Source organism: Mauremys reevesii, linkage group 4 (assembly GCF_016161935.1).
Source record: "Mauremys reevesii isolate NIE-2019 linkage group 4, ASM1616193v1, whole genome shotgun sequence".
In the NCBI taxonomy this organism is placed as follows: Eukaryota; Metazoa; Chordata; order Testudines; family Geoemydidae; genus Mauremys; species Mauremys reevesii.
The window spans coordinates 105,133,492-105,155,289 of NC_052626.1; the positions used below are offsets into that span (position 1 = coordinate 105,133,492).

At 41.4% G+C, this 21,798-nt stretch overlaps 1 protein-coding gene across 5 annotated transcripts in view; it reads right to left on the bottom strand.

Annotated features, from left to right (window-relative positions):
* TSG101 (tumor susceptibility 101) overlaps window positions 1–20,208 on the bottom strand; it is a 50,682-nt gene extending 30,474 nt beyond the window's left edge. For 4 of the 5 annotated variants that reach the window (XR_005597749.1, XM_039535591.1, XM_039535590.1 and 1 more), the window contains exons 1-6: window positions 19,925–20,072; window positions 12,247–12,331; window positions 9,838–9,903; window positions 9,005–9,168; window positions 7,285–7,411; window positions 351–417 (exon numbers count right to left, since the gene is read on the bottom strand). Coding sequence is in view for 4 of the 5 variants with exons in the window: in XM_039535591.1 (XP_039391525.1) it covers window positions 351–417; window positions 7,285–7,411; window positions 9,005–9,168; window positions 9,838–9,903; window positions 12,247–12,331; window positions 19,925–19,966 (551 nt within the window). In the remaining variant the exon portion in view is untranslated. The other variant, XM_039535592.1, reaches the window with a different exon arrangement.
* Between the last annotated feature and the right edge of the window lie 1,590 nt (window positions 20,209–21,798).

The following is a 21,798-nucleotide window of genomic DNA, read 5'->3' on the forward strand; positions in this document are numbered from 1 at the left end:
CCAAAGGGGGAGGGATAGCTCAGTGGTTTGAGCATTGGCCTGCTAAACCCAGGGTTGTGAGTTCAATCCTTGAGGGGGCCATTTAGGGATTTGGGGATTGGTCCTGCTTTGAGCAGGGGGTTGGACTAGATTCTATGAAAGCAAGTTCGATATAACACAGTTTCACCTATAACAAGGTAAGATTTTTTGGCTCCCGAGGACAGCGTTATATTGAGGTAGCAGTGTAATTTAAAAATAAATCCAAGAATTCAATCTCCATCAAAAGAAGATACAAACAGGGTGTGGGATTCTCAGAAGCAGCACCAGCACAGCAGATCCCCTTCAGTGACTGGATTTAAAGCATAACTTACCTTGGGTTAGGAGGGTGTCCTGGTGGATAGGGAGAGATTCCACTTGGCATGCCTGGCATATAGGATGCTAAACAAAATAACAATTTTGTACAGTTTTACTTTAAGATTTTGTTAAATGAGGTAGACATATTTATGCTATGATGAGAGATATTTCAATACACTGTTCAACCATGAACATAATACAACGCGAGAATCAAATGTTAGTACAAAAGAAAAAAAAGTGACTTTTTTTCATGTTTATTCAACATTTATAGATCACACTGGCTTAAAAAAATTCATTGACAAAAGCCATAAAATTTTATGCAAATTCATTGTTTAATAATACAAAGCCTGGCCAGGTTATCTAGTTGCAATGCAACCTGCTGCTGGGGGAACCCTCTCAGAATCAGCAGGGGCCGGGAGGCCTGAAAACACAGTCTCACACACCACTCTGGCACTTTCCTTTAGCTGATGCTCAAAGCTGTGGTGGCAGAATCTAGAGGCAGTCACATACAACTCTCATCAATCAATGAAAACCTGAGGAATAATTTTTCTTTCCATCATTTAGTCATTATTTGATTTCATACTAACGAGGGAAATACTCATCCCTGTACTTTTTTACTTATACAGAAGTCCAACGCTGCAAATTAGGATATACACGAATTTTAAGTACATTCTTACACCGTATGTGTTTAAAAAAAATCACTAACTCATTTCTACAAGTCTACTTATAATATGAGCTATTATAGGGATGATAAAGAGTTTGTGCCTTCAGATGCTCTCCAGACAGGCTCCCTCTAGTAATTATATTCATACAATTAGGCATTAAGATACCTGAATACACTTTTATCTTTAAATTAGGGATGATCCTGCACAACTATTTTAATTCTGCAGACACCTCTTTAGTACTGAGAATACCTTCAGCACAGAATTATTCAGTAGCCTTTGCTACTATCATAAAGTCTGTCAGCCACCATTTCCATTATAAATCCCTATTTTCAAGTTCATCCAACTGCGTCATAAAGAAATTGAAAAACACCGTATAAGATCTGTCATTTGTTTTCAACTCATTTCACCAAGCGGGAATCAACAGTGGTCTAAGGAAAATTATGTTATGCTTACGAGATGAGTTATGAAAATTTGTAGTCTTATATGTACTCATGTTTCACTAGCGACAAACATAACATAATACATAAAAATGTCTATTTTAGTTCTAACTTGTTCATTTTAGCTATGCCTAGTACTTTCCTTTCCTAATAATCATTACATGATTGCAAGTGAAGCAATTATTTATGTTATGAAATGATGCACTTCTCACTGTTTGATCCTAATTTAAGAATGAAGAATCTGTACTTCCATTCTTGTTTGTGATGGCTTGTGTAGCCAGAAACTCAGATGCTGTTTTCATCTACACTGGAGTATGGATAAGCACAGAGCTGCACCTTCCAGCATTGTTTTCCCTTAGCTTCTTTCTCATAGCTTGAAAAATACCCACACACTTAACAGCACTCCGGTAATTAATCCCATTTATCTGCATCTTCTTTAAGAGTCCCTTGCACCAGTCTATAAGGAAGACAATTAGTTGTGATGTAGTACACAAACAGCTATGTTTCTTGGGAGAATAAATTTGAGTAGTGGACGTGAAAAATACTAGAGCATTTCTATTAGGTATAGTCATACTAGAAGCAAGAGAATATGAATCATCATCAACCAACAACACAAACATTCCTTAGTAGAAAGAACGAGGAGTACTTGTGGCACCTTAGAGACTAACAAATTTATTTGAGCATAAGCTTTCGTGGGCTAAAACCCACTTCATTGGACGCATGCAGTGGAAAATACAGTAGGAAGATATATGCACAGAGAACATGAAAAAATGGGTGTTGCCATACCAACTCAAACAAGAGTAATCAATGAAGGTGAGGTATTATCAGCAGGAGGACACAGACTAACACAGTTACCACTCTGATTCCTTAGTGTAGGTACTTTTCCAATAGAAGAGAAAATATATTCCAGTATCCCTTTCCCATCCATTTGCTGCATCTTTTTAAGTTACTTAATAGAAAGTAAAGCTAATTCAACATCTGCAGTTGAGTTGCCGTCTCAAGAGAATTCAAGAAGTAGGTGTTTCTCTTGGCCACACTGAAATCCATGGTTGCTTTATCCTTCGTGGTTGTCTGCACAGAGTTTATCACATTTTTATTAATGAATATCAGAGTTAACATAGCAAAAGGTAAGATATTAGAAATTATGCTCACAATGAAGTTACCAAAAAACAAATACGTGTGTAGGTAGAGATTTTCAAAGCAGACTAGGGAATTTAGACACAGTCAATAGACTGCTTTGAAAATTTCAATCACATTTTCTTGTTTACTTGTCCTAGTATTATTGATATGATGTTAGATAATTTAAGAGCAAAAAGCAATTTTCTTCTTTATAAAAAATCTATCCACTGTATAATCCCAATTTTTCACTAAAAAGGTTATATTTATTTCATAGCTAGATTATAGTTTCAACATTTATAATTTATTCAAATGTTTTCTTAAAAGAAAGTTGTATCCAACACACTCAGGGCAGCATACTAGCCCTGTCTGATTTATTTTTTTAAAGTCAGAATTCACATCCTCCAAATATTTCAGAACCTCTTGCATGCAACCAGTATACTACAAGATGACAACAGCAGTATAAGGAAAATACAAATCAAATTTCCAACCTTTTAAACACTGTTTCAGCTAAGAATTTATATGTTTAAATGTTTAAGCAGCACTTTTCTGAATGCTGGAAACATTGCATTAAGTAGCTTACTACTAAATAAGCGCATCGCCAATTTAAATAATTTGAAATTATCTAATTTTCAAAAACTCTGGTCCTTATACAGCACCTCTTAAATAATAAATCCAGATCTTTAAAAAGTTTTATGAAGTTTCTCACAGTCCCCTGGTGAGAAACTGACTGGCTGCCCCACTGAAACAGACTATTACAAAGGGGCTGTTAAAGGCACACAAAAAACAAACCTGAAAAATATATTTTGCTAGTTTATTAAATTATAGTAGCCCGAGGTATTATTTGCAATTATAGCAGGTAGTTTTCAGCTAAATTTGACTTTCAAGGTGACAATTGCCCCTTTAAGCATAGTGACAGGTTTCAGAGTAGCAGCCGTGTTAGTCTGTAAGCATAGTATAGTTCATACTCTTCAGTAACTCTAGACTTGCACTGACACCTACCGTTAAAAATTAAAATAGTTCATGCGGTTTGCTGAGTTATTGAATATTCTTACTACAGGTAGATCAATGATGCCAACTGATCTAGGAGAAATCCAATCTCACAGCTTAAAAAACTCCCAAAACTTTTGCAGAAGGAAGGATGGGAAAGGGATGGGGGAATTACTGATTTATGCCATCTTGAAAACAGGTTTCTAATGTCTTAACAGATCTAGCAGTGTCTGATTTAAGGCATGGAGAAACAGGAAAAAAGTAGATATACCGATATACTGTATTCTCTAATCTTATCTCAAATACTTTTACTGATTTTTTATATTTATGCAAAAATCAAAACAATATGTTACATTTTGCATTTTTGGAGTATTTTTACCATTGATAAGTCTATTCCTGTACAAGTCAGACACTACGAATACAACAGAACATTACAAAATATGCTCTTGAATCAACATAGCTTCACTTATTCAGACTTGAGAAAGCATCTTTAACCGTGAGTTAAAATATCTATCGTCAAGTTATGCTTAAGAGAAACATTCTGTTTTAACTGCATCGGGGGATGTCCTAATGAAGCTAAATTATAAACTCAGACCTGCGTTGTCACTAAGTCTTGAAGCTGATGAAAAATTCAGAGCAAGAGATACAGTTGGGATGGAATGAGAGAAAAGAACAACAGAGAAGTCAGTTATTAATTCATTTAATTTTATGAATATCTTCCCTGCTACTTAGTCAGTTCTGGAACGGTCGCACCCGCAGAAGAGAAACTGCCAAGGAATTCAGGTCCCCCAAATGCAGTATTTTCAAGGAGTCTGCTAATCCTAGCGGTGCTACTATAACCCCTCACTTCAAGCTAGGGAAGCCCATCTATAGATTTACACTCCTTCAGTAAGTTGATGGCACAAAGGGATGATTTCCAGTATGACTTGAGACTTCAGAATCCCAAACATTCTGTCAGTTGCACAGGCATAACTCCCACTGAAGCAAATGAGAGTTGTACATGCAAATGGCGATGAGATAATCAGGCCCCTTGCAATCAGAATGACACAATACGAATAATTTTAATGTCCTATGATAATTGTCTCCACAGATGAAACTCAGCAGTGACCTGTGCTACTTGGATCCTATTTAAACATGAAATCTTAATTCCCGAAATTCAAATGTTGGAAAACCAGAAAATGCAGAATGAGAGTAAAGGCCAAGTATAGGAGAACAGGTCTGTGAAAAGGCACCCTTCCCCCATTAAACCATCTCAAAATACTGCCCCAACAACATACTCCCAACTGCCCCCTTTCATGTCCCTACCATAGGCCTTTTTCAGCATCAGTCAAACAACAATGGAGACTATTATCTCTGCTGATAGGAACCTTGTCAGAAAGAGAGAGAAGCTGATTCAGGGCTGGAGCTTCTAGCTCCAATCCTAAACCAGCAGTGTCAGGCTCTTCCTTTCTACTGTAGCTGGCAGCAGGTGGGGGGCAGATGATGGAAAATGGCAAGGAGTGGAGCACAGCAGAGCAGCAGGTGAGGCTGGTCTGGTAGAAGTCTGGTCCCTGAAGCAGCTTCCCTTTTTTTGGTGAAGATCATGGTCTCTGAGAGACTGGATGCTTTGTAAGCAGATACTGTTATCCTTAAAATAGTTATATGACCCCATTACCATAGTATCCTGAGTGCCTGACAATCTTTAAGGTATTTATCTTAGCACCACCCGTGTGAAGTAAGGAACTGCTATTATCCTCACATTAGAGATGGGACACAGGCAGATAGAGACTTGCTCAAGATCAAACAGGAAGTCTGTGACAGAGAAGGGAGACCTGGGTTCAATTTCCAAGCTAATGTCCTAACCACTGTGTGAATCCCATCTCTCTAATAACACCAATCAGCTGCTGGAGAACACTTTTCCTAGGGCATGGTGAAGAGGGAACTGGGTTTCCTTTGAGCAGGCTGGGACAGGGAAGTCATTTAGAGCAAGGCTAATTGCCATATGGGGGTATCTTGAAATGCTGTCACTACCCCCACCCCATCTGTAATGCTCCTATTTTGTTCCCTCTGCACTAGAAATGTCCTTCCCCACTTTGCATTGCTGCCCTATGATCTCCACACCCTTCCATAGCAAGCCTGGTCCCACAAACCAGGAATATGACCCGTTAAACTGCAGATGGTTTGTTGGTTGGGGCAGCTGCAAGCAGAAGGGACCTGATCACTGTGCTTCCTCCTGGCAGTGCTTCAACTATCAGTTCCCCAGCTAGGCATGGGGGGGAGCTGGTTCCTTAGGGGCTGTGAAGAATGTAGCTCCATACTTTCTTTGCTTATCTGACAACAGTCCAAGCCCGTGAACTCCCTGGTTGACCAACTAAGAGTCCCAGTTTGGTGAACCAGAAGGTTCTTCAAACAAGGGCTCACCGCAGAGGACCTGCAAGCAAGCAACCATAGAGGCTGGTGGAGTAATGGAGGTTGGTGGTAGAGACAGATCCCATCCCCTAACAATAATCTCTCCCAGCTCACCTGCACATCCCCCTTTCCTCCTCTGGTCACGCAAAGTTTTGCACAATCTCCCTATAACCCACCACATCAGACCTATGAATACAATCCCCTATTAATATCCCTAGCAATTTATTTTGAATGATTTTTATATTCCCCCTTCCAATGAGATTCTACGTATTTCTGTGTTCCTATAGTCTCTAAATTTCTTCCTCTTGTATTTCTTGCTCTGCTTTCGTGTGTGTTTAAGGTCCTTACAGGTCTGAATCCCTTCCCCTCCCCATCCAAAAAACATGAATATGGTTGAAATAATCAACGTACTATTCTAGTTATGTGGAGGAATCACCGGAGTGTGATATGAACCATGGTATTTCCACAGAAGCTAGGTACATTCTTAGTTCCATACAAGCCCTAAAAGTATTAGGCTGAATTTGGTCCAGAACTCTTACACTGCCACTCGATGAACAAGTATGGGTCTGGTTTGTTAACCTCTTCCCCTCAATCCTGCTTTTGGTTTGACTCTTCTTTATTTGGTCTAATCTACCTCTCCATCCTATGCTTGATCCTCTGCTTGTGCAATCTTTTTGCATACATACTCACCCATCCCATCCTTCTGACATAGTGTAACAAAACAGTTTAGAAAGCCTTTTTGAAAAAAAAAAAAAAGACAGTGCTTAAGGTAAGAGTTTAAAAGGAGGTTGCAAAAGGAAGAACAATTGGTATGTGAAAGGAAAAAAACCCTCAAAATTGAAGGGGAAAATCAAAGTCTGAAAATCTACAAGGCAATACTGAATTTGATTAACCAATGATTAAGAAGCCAACAAATAGAGAAAGGACACAGGTACTGTTGTCCTGGATCCTGGAGCAAAAGTTTTTAGAAAAATTATAACAAAAAGAATCGTAATTGTCAAGACAGAAAATGAGCAAGGCACAAATAAGGTTATCAGAGGAAGTTGGTATAAGGTAAGAATGAATGCTGGCAATGTCTACAGATGGCAACAAACAGTCAAACGTAATAGTTTAATATGATAATACATTTCCTTCTATTAAAATATTATGAGAGCCAAAAGCCAAATGGTATTATGGCACAAAACAAAAAACTACCAGTACTACAGAAATTGGGCCATCAGCTTTCAACACTACAGAGTACAATAAATCATTTGTCAAAATATTGCATAGGGCAGCAAAAACACTTGATAATGAATTGAAGATTATATTATATATATATATATATATATATATATATATATTTACACATCACTTACTATTTGGTGGTCCTGTTGCTTGGTATGGTTGGTAGGATGATGAAATGGTAGGCCGAGAAAAGACCGGAGGTTCCTCTCCGAACACCACGATCATAATTTGAATCAATCCTATCAAGTCTGACTGGGGCTATGAGGGAAAGCAGATCAAAAGCTGTTTTTTTGTTGGTTTTTTTTTGTACTAAAGACAGCTTAGTTGACTACTAACAATAATGACTTAGTACCATCTCATCACATACCACTGGTCAGCTGAATATTTTTTCTCTCCTATTTATAGACCCAATCTAGTAGATTCCAATTTAGTCAGCTTGTCCTACTAGCATGATGTTAATCAAGAGGGAACACACAGCAGGAGTAGTGCTGACACAGAGCTAAACTCTGGACAATGTACGGTTCCACATGAATTACAGTACAATGACTGAAGAAAGACTAAAACTACCATAAACGTTTAGTTATTTTAAAAACCTAACCAACACTGAGTCATGAAAATTAGGTACAGAAGACGAAACATTCTAATGGTTCCAGACCACATAAGGTGCAGTCTTTCCTCAGTTTGACACACAGCACAATAGTCTAATGACCTGCAACAACCTAAGAGGCCATTAAAGATCACTCTTGGAGTAGCAATGTCTTGTATTCAATAGCCTGATTTTCACTGCAAACAGTATAAAAAGATGATCAATTACATTCAATTTACAGCTCAGTGTCAGGCAGACTTCAAATCCAAAGTTACCATAATGTGATTTGGAGGTAAAATTGTATCTTGTTCCTAAAAGTATGCTTACCCTTATTGTTTCAGTGGCAGTATAAAAAGCAGTGTTTATTCACTTTATAGTACACAGAGACCAGCTAAAAGTTTCAGTATTAAGTGAAGTGCTCTCCCTAATGGGGGCAGAATACCAAATAGCAGAGAGGGACAAATACTCAAAAGAGGTATCAGAGAAGTGAGCGGAGACATGAGGATATGCTAAATTTTGCCCTCCCTTTTACACATAAAGCAGGAAGTTCCCAGAGTGCCTTTGCTGCTATTTCTTAAATTAAAACTTTCAACATGAAAATACACTCCTTGCTTTTCAGGCAATGTCTATAAAACAGTGAGTGCTTTCTGAAGGAGAGTTCAGAATATAAACAAGTTATAAAAACAAAGCCATTTCAAATGCCATTTTTAATCATCTTTTCAATAGGTTTTGCTAAGGTTTAAAAATTTGGACTGTTCTACAAACAGTTCATCTTCATAGTTTCATCTTAAGTTTGTCACAATACTATAATTTTGTCCCAGGGACATCCCTGAAAAGCCCTAAATTGCCTTCAATAACTACGCTCTCCCTACTGCTCTCTCAAGGACCTATATCCAATCAAACCTGCCAGGAAAGGAAGCTTACGTGGATTCCCCTTTTGAAACCACCAATGCTGTGCTCCTTAACTAGCCAGAAGAGTTGTCGTTAAGCAGGCATAGCTAGCTGGTTAACAGTGAAAGTGATGTACCAGATTTATTAATTTAAGGCAGTAAAAGTGACATTCAGACAACAGTTTTTGATTAAAAGTTCCAATCCAATGTTCACTGAGTGTCAATTATCTTTCTGGTAATGTGGTGTTTGATGAAAAGATCACCACTGTTTTATTGTTCAAAGCCAAAATGACCAGAATTAGTAAAGAAACTTGATATAATATAATGGAATTCAAGAGTAATCAGTCTGAAGGATTTCAGATTAATCATACTTACATGTTTCCACTCATGCAGATAAGGAAGATATATCTTTCCATTTGCATCAACATGCTTCCCAGTTTTAATTGTCATTGAACTAGTTGGTTTAACAAAACAGATTGGGGGATTGAAAGGGTAGGTATCCAGCAGCCACAGACATATAGGGATATTGTATGTGTTACCTAAAGAAACGTTAAAAAAGGTCTGAATTTATTCTTCCTCCTCAACTCACTCTAACCTGAGATTTTTAAAATACTAATAATTACTCATGACTAGATTACACCATTATCATGAGATCACAAAATGAATGCATGAACCAAGATTTGAATCACACTGAAGTATAGGTATCTAGAGTAAACTGAACTTCACCACATACATATTTAATGAAGAGTTCCTGGTTTAGCCATAGGCTCTGCCACGATAATTTACCACTAATAAGGTGTTTTACACAAATGCCGCCCCCCAACATGACACACAGAGTTCCTATCTCTAAATTATCCTTAGTCCCACTTGTGAGTTGTTTGAGGCCCTCCCCCTCAGTTGGCTGACAGCAAAAAACTGTTTAAAAATAAAAATGTTGTTGAGTACTGACAATAGCACTACTGTGAAATAATGATGTTGCTTCCCACACTATCAGATAGGTAGAGGCTGCCTGGAATAATCAAACAGCCATGTGACAAATACAACCTGTACACTGGAATTCCATAACACAGCAGAACAAACAAATCTTTTAAAATGTTACATAACATAGTAAAGGTTTTAAGAGAATAGTGATGATTAAAACTGAACACTCTACAAGTCAAAATAATCTTCCAGATGATTTGAAAACAAAAGAAAGACATGATGCATACCTCTATAAGGCACAGGAATGGTTCCAGTGAGGCTCATCAGGTCCCTGGATGAGCCATCATTAAAAACTGGAAGACAATACACAGTATTAAATTATTTTTGCTGAGTTAGCTTTGTGTTCCAGTTACCTAAACCTTTTTCAGCCTGTGTGACCTAGAAAAATATTTATGCTGTTCTTAAAGAGTGTCTCTTTCTTGACTATTACATATCTATAAACTGGTAAGTAGTTATCCATAGCTGATTAACACTTAAAAATAAAGATTTTTAGAGACGGGGAAGACATGTTAGGAAATTAGATCTCCTATCCCTACAAATGTAGGACTGTCTCCTACACTCAAAGCCCCATGTGAAGATGCATCCACATAAATTACCACATAACCCTATTCTGAATATAAGCTCTCATTTGAGGGAAAAAACCCACACTAGTTCTTATGATTGCAAAGATGTCCTTCAAAATATGAACTGAATGCAAATTCAATGCACTGTTGTCTGCATGTGTCTACAGACATCCTGAAACAACAGTTCTGAAAGACAAACTGCTTATGCATTTCAGTAGGGTGGTAAATCTGAAGCACACTGAGGATACCTTATATGTCAACACTTAACTATTTCACTGTGGGTAATTTCAACAGAAATATCAAGCTAATGTACTTAATCATGGTTGGACATAGTGGCAGATACTGGCATGGTGAAGAGGAGCAAAAACAGCAGAACAGTTAGCTGGTGTCAAGGTTTGCTAAGGAGTGAGGAATACAGCCCCTCCTCCCTCTTTCAAATTTAAAGTCACTTTCATGCCTGCCCAAAATGTGTGGAGGAAGATGCCTCTTCCTCCCCAGTCAAAAGCTTCAACTGTACCCTGACTGCCAAAAGACTAAATTGCCTCGCATGCCTTCCAATGTGCCCAAAGTGACAAATGCCCCCGTCCCAAGATTTCCCCCTGAAAACTTTTACAATACACATATACTTTTTCAATACATAAACCTGCAGCAGACTGAAAATTTGGGGACAGCATACATTTAATTTGCTGTACAACCAACAAGGGATACTATACCGCTTATATGGAGGAGGGAGTATGGAGAGAGGTCTTGGGCAAAGCAGCACTGTGTAATTCCTGCTGCCACATAATTTAGCCTTAACTCTCAACATAGATAGACGCCTTGGATACGCTGTGTCTTCACTCTTAATACGTTACCAAAAATGCATCTCTCCAGTGTCAATTATTTTTCTGGTACCGTGCTGTTTAGAATTGAACACAAGAAATTCCACAGGTGCAGTCTCACCAGAGCAGTTTAGAAAGGAACAAGTACCTTTATGTTGCAGGATATAAGCCTTTCCATTTGCAGCTCAAAGTGGAATTGACATTTTGAGCACCATATCACAATACAAAATCATGTCTAGAATTCTGTTCACTTTTCTCCCTTCAGTCTCTTTCAGGGTTATTTCAGGTTCTCTCTCCTGGTAAATGTTTTAGATTACTCCCCCCCCCCCCCCAGCTGTTGGTTTGCATTTTTCTTTCAATTTAAAACTCAGTTATTTTCTACCTGTTTTTAATTGCTCTAGGTCTCTCTGAATATTTCTCCCAAATTAGAGTTATCTGTGAATCTGTTTACTCCTTCATTTGGATCTTGAGCAAAGAACTAAAACCAAACCTCAAACTAGTTCCTGAAGTGCTCCCTGGAACTCTCTCACACTTAATACATTGCCATTTATTGCTACAATTAAAAAAAAAATTAACATGATTGCAGTTAAACCACTGATAAGTTAAGCAATTACAAATATTTATAATGTGCATTACAAAAACTCTGAAACTGCTTTCCTACACAGATGAACGTAGACTATTATTCCTACCCTAACAAATGTCAAGATGTTTCACTGAACAAGACACTTTTGGGAGGCGGGTCGATTTACTGTTCTTTATAAATAAATATATCAGAATATCTTATACTACAATGGAGCTGAATTTTCCATCTTCCCATAGATTCCAATAGGGCAACAGAATGACTACTGAGTAATACACAACAGTACAACTCGGCAGAATCAACCAAAACTAAGCTATAAGGAACAAAGCACTTACTGTCAACATTTAAGGGGAAAAAAAATCCTGTGTACATTCCTTTTTGAATATGTGTTCTCTATTGGCATGTTTTTTCCCCTAAGGAAGATGCGATCCCATCAACAGAATTTATTTAACAGAACCTCAAATTATATACTCTAGTTTCAGTCCTCTCCCATAAAAAGCTATTTAATGGAGTATAAAACAATAAAAATAAAAACTTATTACCAGATATAGGCACCAGTTGCCAACTAAATTTTACTAATTGCAAACTTTAAAGCTGAGGAAATGCCATGCAAATACAGTACATATTTAAATCAGAAACAAGAGAAGAAGATTTTCTTATGCACAAACTCACCATATGCATCCATTACAGGTTTGAGGTCTTTGTACTGGGTAATAACACTGGTGGTTTCCTGCACCGTCAGATCTCTATACTTATACTGAAAAACAAAAGCATTTAATGCCTGTGCAGCCTTTAAGATGCAAAGCCATAAGTTCTATAAAGTTCTGTCTTGCATTGGTTTTCTTGGAGACAAGCAAATTGGTCAAAAATTGCATTTGCAAGGCTCGAAGTGAAGCACTTATCTACAAAAGTCAAATCCTTAAAAAAAAAATCACCTTTTAGTTTGCAAAAATCATGTATGTAATTTTATGGATAAAGTTCAGACTAGTTGTAAATCAGAAGAGTAGAATCAAAGCTGTCCCATGTGGAAAAGACCTAGCGAGTTTTCAAATCTATTTTCCCACTATATGATGTAACCATACAAAAGTTTACAACATTTCTTCCCATTAAGGCCTTTTTATTTGTAGTACAAAGCCTAACAGAACAAAAGCAAAGGAAAATTAATGGGAAAAATGCTGAAAAGCATTTTTGGGGCTGGTGGTATTTGTGGTTTTAAGAAATCTCTCTCAACCTGCATAACAAGCATGATGGATATAGCAATCCCATGCAGTGTCTTTGGGGACCATGCTGTTCTAAATGTTTTGTATTACAATGGGCTAAGGGGATCGTATGCTACTCCTGAGGGAATCTTGGGCCAAAAAAATAAAAATTCTGCACACAATATTTTAGAATTCTGCAAAATTCTGCACATATTTGTCAAAACAACATAGTGTAATCATGCCAGTTTCAATTATTTTGGTAATTTATTTCAAAATACCTAGCAGCAACTATGTCTGTAACAATACAGACAACAAAAAATTCAGGAAATGTTTTTTGACAAATAGATTTCTTACTAGGAATATTAATACAGAACTTTGAATAATAATTCATTTAAACAACAATACAGAAAGATATTTCCTCCACCCCTCAGAAGTAGTGCAAAGACTTGGGAGAGTCAGGGGTAATGGAGGAGCTGAGCAAGAGGGAAAGAATTACTGGGAAGGAGTCTGAACTTGTAGGGTATGGGAAAAGTATGGAACAGGGTTTTTGGTTTGTTTTTTGAAGGGGGGGGGGATTGTTAGGGAGCCTCCCCATGCAGACCCTAGCTGACTCCTAAAGCTTCTCTCATTCAGTCAGGCACATCTGCCCCATCCCCATGTGCCCTGGCACCCCCCACTCAGCTCCCCCCCCCATCCCCATGTGTCTGTGGTCTACTAGGTTGCCATAAGACAGAGGGTGAGCTTTGGTAAGTTTTTAGCATGTGTATAGGAACTTTTATTTTTTAATATCATCATCTCTGTGGTGCTGTTACTTTAAAGGTGCTTGCTTAAAAATAGTTGAGTGGTAACTTGTAACTTCTGGCAATACACTGTTCATTGCCCTCAGAGACAAAGCAATTCACAGGCACTGGGCTTTAGGTGGACTGGCTTTCTGAGGATACCACAGTGTAAGGCAGGGAGATGTGCAGCCTTAAAACCCTGAGTCAGACAGGAGTGGGAACAGGGCCCCTACCCAAGAGAGATCATGTCTGGGAGCTGGAAACATTAAGTGGGTGCCCTCAAGGAACATGGCAAGAGGAATACAAGGTGCAGTTACCCTGAAACCACAAAAGTACTTGAACTTTTTTTGATACTCAGTTATATAACAATATACTCATAAAATATGTACATGAAGCTCAACCGTGTGATATGAAATATTTGTTCAACATGCAAACTTATGCAGAAAGTAACCATATTCACAATTCCTACTAGGACAGCAGATGCTCTTTGCTGCTATAACATATGTATGTGCAGGGACATAGTGATGAAGACCACAAGAAGCATGTTGTCACTCAATTTCAGGTTGTGCCAGTGAGAGCACGATTTTCAACCAGTGCTAGGGTGCATGGATTCAGGAGAACTGCTTATAGTATGGTTCAAACTGAGCTGGAGGCAAGTATTTTTATGTTTAAGTTCAATTTTTATTTGACATGTGTAAGTGGCATTTGTGAGGAATACAGGTTGAGGCAGTGGTCCTCAACCTTTTTCGTCTGGCGGGTGCCAGACAACGAGCCACCGAGGACCGTGACGGGGGGAAAAGCATCCTCTGAAATGCCGCCAAGAAGCAGCAGCATCAAGGGGCATCACCGCTGAAAATCAGTGGCATTTCGGCGACAATGCCTCTTGATGTTGCCACTTTTTGGCAGCATTTCGGGGGATGCTTGTCTGCTGGCCAGTACGCGGGCACAGACAGATGCCATGGCGCCCGCAAGTACCGCATTGGGGACCACTGGGGTGAGGAATCCCCCTTTAGAGAGGGGATAATGTGGAGACAGGGTGACCTCAATCTAATTGCAAGTGGAGGCAGGGATATCTTCTCCTCATAAAAAAGTCAAGCAGAAGAGATATCTACAAAGAGTTGTGGGCCTGGAAAGGGTACAGGTAGTCCCAGGCTCCAGGAGCACACCAAATCAGCATAACAGCAGCAGTACTGCTGTCTTCTGGCCCACCCCTTTTGTATGGTGTGGACCTACTCTCATAGCAGCAGGGAGAAGCTGATGTCATGGAGATCTGTAAAAATAGGCAGTCTACCATATAATTCAATAGTTCTCAAACTAGGGTTCATGAATCACCAACTGTCCACAAACCATCTGGTCATGGGCAGCAGAAAGCTAGCTTGGCATATGATCGCATCCCGTCTCCAACTGCTAACCTATACCAAGAAAGGTATACACTACTTTTCTAATATATTCTTCCATGTGAACAATTACAGTAATTGGTGTTCATATAACATCCCTGTAGCAATGTGAGGGAGGTATCCATGCAACTATAAATGGAAGGGGAGAGTCCAACACTAGGAAAAAGTTTCAGAACCCATGTGTAAATACCACAAAGTACTTACTGAATACTATTGACGTTTAGCAGTCTGAAATTAGTTCAAATGTAATCCCTGAGTAACAAACTTGTTATCTAAAGCAAAGGGATATCTCCAGTCCTATAACTGCTCATACAAGTAACAACACTGAAGGACTACCTTTTTCTTATATCCCATAACAAGAGAATGCTGGATATGCAACTGCCAACCAACCCGAATCATATCTTACAAGAATAGAGATGGTAATTTCCCCTCTATTCACAGCCTTTTCTGTAGAGAAGCTGTGACCTTGGAATTCTTTCCCTCTCTCTGAGCCACAGAAAACACCAACAGATATTGAGGAAAGACTCTGAATACTTTTTTCTCCTTCCTTCACCCTCTGGTCCACACTGCTTTGGATCCTTATTGAGCAGAACCCATGATCAGCATGGATGCATGTCCTCTGGAGTGGTGGTTGAAGCATGAAAGGACATATGAATCTTTAGCGCACCTGGCACACAAATATCTTGCAACGCCAGCTACAACAGCGCCGTGTGAATGCCTGTTCTCACTTTCAGATAACATTGTAAAAAAGAAGTGGGTAGCATTATCTCCTACAAATGTAATGTAAACAATCTTGTTTGTCTAAGCGACTGGCTGAACAAGAAGTAGGACTGAGTGGACTTACAGGCACTAAAGTTTTACATTGCTTTATTTTTGAATGCAGTTTTTGTACATAATTCTACATTTGTAAGTTCAATTTTCATGATAAAGAGACTGCACAACAGTACTTGTATTAAGTGAATTGAACAATACTTTTTTTGTATTTTTACAGTGCAAATATTTATAATAAAAATAAAGTAAGCACTGTACACTTTGTAGTCTGTGTTATAATTGAAGTCAATATATTTTAAAATGTGGAAAACATCCAAAAATATTTATATAAATAATATTCTATTATTTTTTAGCAGGGCAATTAATCACAATTATTTTTTTAAATCGCTTGACAGCCCTAGTTATGCTTGTCAGATAAACATGAATGTGGGGAGACTTGTGTTTGCAGAGTGCTGAAAGGTGTTGTATGTGTACAGTATTATTTCAATCCTAGTTTTTTCTATGCAGACGGAGAAGAAAGCATTTATTATCATGAAGAAATCTAAAACACCTTAATGACACACTGCTTAGCTAACTTGGAATGGTGCATTTAAAACTATGAAGTCTAGTTGAAGACTTTTATAATTTAATTCAAAGTGTTATATCACTCCAATATATATTGCTCTTTATAGTAATTTCAAGTTTCTGGTTTGACATTTAAAAATACTTGGGGTGGGGGGATTTTTTTTTTTTTAAAGCAGCACACAGAAAAGTGAGCTTTGGCAATAGTTTGATTTTCTTCTTAGACTTAACAAATATTGTTGCAGTGACTGCTTTATTATCCTGGTTGTTCAATAATTTATCATTCCTTACTTTCAAGAGACATGCAAATAATGAGTGGCTACTGATGTTGCTATAAACAGAGCAAATGCTGCAACAGTCATTCTCATGCAATTTTTAAGATTATTCAGACAACTATGGAATACCGACAGACTGAAAAATACTGCATAGAAAAGAATTATATTTGAGGGAATATTTTTTGTTTCTGAAATGGACTTTCTCCAACTTCGAGTTATTTTCAACTACACTGTCAAATTTAAAATAACCTTTCAGCTACATCTCTGCAATTATGTAATATGTTTGTGCCCTTTATTTTCCTTTTCACTCCAATTTGTATTAAATGAGCAAACAGTTTTTGATCTACTATTTTATGTCCCATGAATAATGGTTCAAAATATAAACTGTCAGTTTGAATAAGGGTTCAGAAAGAGCCTCCAAAATCCCTATGAGAAAATAAGCAGCTATTGACTTCTAAATGTATTAACCTGAGCAAATATTTAGCTCTTATATATAGCACTTTTTCAGTCTCAGATTTCAAGCCACTTTACAAACAACAGTAAATACTTCCATTATAGATCAGGAAACAGAGGCACAGAGCCTAAGTGTTTTTCCCAAATCACACAGTAAGTCAGTGACAGAAGTAAATACTTACTTGCAAAGGAAATAAATCTTTATGTTCACTTAAATTAGATGTCATTTACTGTTACAGTTTTTGAATATTTTTCATTAGAATTACCTAAAGATCTCCTCCTTATAGCCACACATTTAATATCTTTTCTGTGAAAGCAAGTCCAAAGAAGTGGAGAGAGGTTAAAGAAGCCTCTATTTTCATCTGCTAGTAGGTGAACAGCAGTTTTCACTTAAGTCATATGTAGCAAATCAGGAGGAATTTCTTTTATATATATGATCTGATTAATACTGTTCCAATCCTCTGCATTAGAGGTTTGGAAAGGGTCCCATATGAGGAGAGATTAAAGAGGCTGGGACTTTTCAGCTTGGAAAAGCGGAGACTAAGGGGGGATATGACAGAAGTGTATAAAATCATGAGTGATGTGGAGAAAGTAAATAAGGAAAAGTTATTTACTTGTTCCCATAATACAAGAACTAGTGACCATCAAATGAAATTAGTGGCAGCAGGTTTAAAACAAATAAAAGGAAGTTCTTCACACAGCGCAGTCAACTTGTGGAACTCCTTACCTGAGGAGGTTGTGAAGGCTAGGACTATAACCGCATTTAAAAAGAGAACTTGATAAATTCATGGAGGTTAAATCCATTAATGGCTATTAGCCAGGATGGGTAAGGAATGGTGTCCCTAGCCTGTCTGTCTGTCAGAGGGTGGAGATGGATGGCAGGAGAGAGATCACTTGATCATTACCTGTTAGGTTCACTCCCTCTGGGGCACCTGGCATTGGCCACTGTCGGTAGACAGGATACTGGGCTAAATGGACCTTTGGTCTGACCCAGTACGGCTGTTATGTTCTTATAATCTCCAAAGGGAAAAACAGAAACTCTCTACCTCACCAATCACAATTTCTTTCTCAGAAAGTAAAACAGATTACTTTCCTGTTTTTTTTTTTAATATACAGTCAAATTAGATCTAATTTTGTAGAACGCTCATAAGCGTAACTTCAAAGATGAAACCCTGCCCAGACCCCTCTGAAACATGAAGTAATCAATACTGTACAACCAATATGAAAAGCCTTTAAATATTACAATACAGTGCAACTTTCTAATGATAGTAGCTGGTGGCAGGGACTAGCTCAGTAGGATTTTAGCGTGGGCCTCAGCTTCAACATTTAGGTGGAGCAGCTTTTCTTGCAGATACCGTACTTCAGTAGGTTTTCTTCACTGTTACTGAAGGCGCCAAGCAAGTCCTTGTGCAGCTGCTAATGTGTTTGTTTTCCTATGTTAACTTGCAACATATAAGTGGTCACCTGACAATCTCAGAGATTGAGTTTTCATCTGTCAATTTGATTGACCATGGGTAGTAAGTGACCACAAATACAGGTTTATTACACATGAATTAATAAAGGTTGTCTCACAAATCTAAAAAATGTTAATTACTGGCAGTCTCTGGTTTCTACAAATTTACAACCGTTAAGTTTATTAGCACTATTTTCTTAATTTTGTACATTTGAAGGATATGCACAACTATTACAACCCATTAATTATTGGTTCAATCATAACTGCAAAAATCTATTTCTAAACAAATGTTTTATTTTTTGTCAAATATGATGGTACAGAGGAAACCTCCCACAGTAGTCAATGTAATACAGAAATAAGTGAGTATTTTAACATTAATATGGAAGCACTAATACTGCAGTGCAAATATCCCATTCAGTACAGTTTTGTTCCATTTTTTGTGTAATGACAGCCTCTGTTGTACAAGTGGTTTTGCTGGTGGTTTTAAAACCAGTTTTAGTGAGGCAATAAGTACAGCACTTGGCATAATGGGGGTCCACCACTAGGGCTCCTAGGCAATACAGTAAAAAAAGTAGTTAAACCCCATTTAGCTAAACCCAACCACTATTTAAAAAGCCCTCTTAGAAATGGTGATACCACCACACTTACTAGACTGGTTACTATAATACTTTACATTTATATAGAATCTTTCAGCCAAGGAACAAAATAAAACCCTTAAACACATGATGGGGAAACAGAAGCATAAAGGTAAAAATGATTTGCTCAAGGTCACAAAAAGTTAGTAGAACTAAGTACTCCTCACTCCTCAGCACCAGTTTAAGCCTATGGCTTGTTCAGCAGGTTAACAGGAGGGCAGCGGCCGGACCGACGTCAAACTGAAGTGCTCAGAGCCAGCGAAGCACGACGGGGACCTACAATTATGTTTCTCTCAATGACTCTGAGATCAGGTTTTCTTGAGCCACGAGCAAAGGGGGTGGTTTTTCCAGCTACCGGCGATGGACGAAGGCAGCCAAATTCTGCGGACTCCTACATCACCCCGACCCCAGGGGCGAAGACCAGGCAGGGCCGGCTCCTGTCCCAGACGCACCTATGCGGCCCCTTAGCCCGCCGTGGGGTGTTGGCAGAGGCAGGACTCGGCGCTGCATCTCCGCACGGGGAGGCGGGGGGCGCCGTACGCGACGGCCGGGGACACACCAGGGCGGTGGGAGACGAAGCCCCGAGAGCTCCCTACACAATCGCCTCCCAGGGGCGAGGGCGGGTCTCGTCTGGCTGCTCCGGGCTCCACCCCAGCGAGACGCCCAGGACGGGAACCCCCGGGAAAGGCTAGGAGGGGGCCGGACCCCGGCTCTAGGAGCTATTCCGGGGGGCCCAGAACGGACCGGACCAGGCCGCCCGCTGCCGGGGGTGTGGCGGGCGGGCGGGGGCGCTTCCCAGGCGGCGGAGTCTCGGAGCGGCCGCTTACCTTGGCGAGCATCTTCTTCAGCTGGGTCTCGGACAGCGCCATGGCCGACTCGCCGCCCCCCCGACTCGCCGCCGTTACCGTTGCCGCGGCGCAGACGAGAGCGCGGCCTAGCGCGCGCCTCCGGCTCCTCCTCCTGCCTAAACAGGAAGCTCACCGCGTTCTACGCTTCCGGCAGGGCCCATCTCCGCCGGCCCACACGTCACTTCCGAACGTGGCGGCGCTTGCCCTCGTCACGTGACAGTGGGGCGTTCAGGCAGTACTGGCCCTCTGCCAGGGCTGAGCGCTGCGGAAAGGTCATGTGACTTACAGGGGCGTGGCAGGGCCGCGAGCGCTGCGCCCGAGCCCGCAAGAGGTGGCAAGTGGTTCATGGGCAGCACGTCTACAAGCAGCTCCAACCAGCTTAAAAGCGATTTAGCTGAACCGGTTCTGAACGGTTCCCTTGCAGGGACCTTGCCTTAAAGAGTGTGTCCACCCTGCAGCTGTAGCAGACTGGGCCTCACCCAGTGATGAGCTGCCAAAATCATAACAACCGGTTCCCGCCTCACCCCAGGAGGGCTCATGCCCCCCCCCCCGACTCCTGCCCCAACCAACCCCCTGCATTCCTTGATGCCCCCCACCACAGGGACCCCAGCCCCATCCACCCCCCTTCCCTGTACCCTAAGTACCCTCTGCCACCCCATCCAACCCCTCCTCTCATTCCTGATGGCCCCCCAGGACCTCTGCCCCATGCAACCACCCCTTCTCTCTGTCCCCTGACTGCCACTGGAACCCTTGCCCCTGACTGCCTCCCACCGTCCCATCCAACCCCTGATCCCTTTTGACTGCCCCACCAGGACCCTTGCCCCTATTCAATCCCCCTGTTCCCTGCCCTCTGACCCCCCCCACCCCCAAACTCCCTACCCTCTCTCCAACACCCCCTCCCTGCCCCCTTACCGCGCTGCCTGGATGTGACTGGCGGCGCTACAGTCCGGCTGCTGCTGGAGCCGGGAGCCCGGGGCCGGGACAGGAGTCACGCGGCTGGAGCCGGAGGATGTGGCGGGAGCCCGGTGGCTGGCCGGGTGGAGCCAGGGAGGGCTGCAGCCACCCCCAGACCCACGCTGCCGGAGCCCGTCCCGGCGGCAAAACAGCAGGGGTGACTGGAGCCACGGGGCCAGGCAGGGCAGGGTCGGGGGGGGGGGGGGCGCAGCCGGGGCGGGGACGCGGGGCCGAGGAGGGTTGGGGCCGGGCGGGACCCGGGGACAGGGGGCCACGCCTGTGGCCAGGGAGGGTCAGGGATGCGGGGCCGGGCAGGGTCACGGCCGGGAACGTGGGGGAAAAAGGAGGACGGGGGGGTGCCGGGGCCAGGTGGCCGGGGAGGGTCATGGACGCTGGGCCGGGCGGGGACCCAGGGCCGGGCGGGGACATGGAGCCGGGGAGGGTCGGGGACGTGGGGCCGGGCGGCTGGGGACACGGAGCTGGGGAGGGTCGGGGCCGGGGAGGCGGGGCCGTGGCCGGGCCGTGGCTGGAGACTGGCCGGGGCACACGGCCCCCCTAGTTTCCTACCTCAGCGTCGTCTTCCTGGGCCAGGGAAGCCTGCTTGCTTCTCAGCCCTCCCAGGCTTCCCGCGCGAACAGCTGATTCGCGGGAAGCAGTGAGGGAGGAGAAGCAAGGAGGAGCGTTCATGGCAGGAGGTGGAGGCAGAGCTGAGGTGAGCTGGGGCCAGGCAGCAGGGAGCGCTTGTTAAATTTAAATGCCCTTTTAGAACCAGTTTGTCCCACGGGGAACAACCGGTTCTAAAAGGGCTTCTAACTAACAACCGGTTCGTGCGAACCGGCTGCAGCTCACCATTGGCCTCACCCACAGGGGCAGCACCACCCAGGCTGCAAGGGGACCAA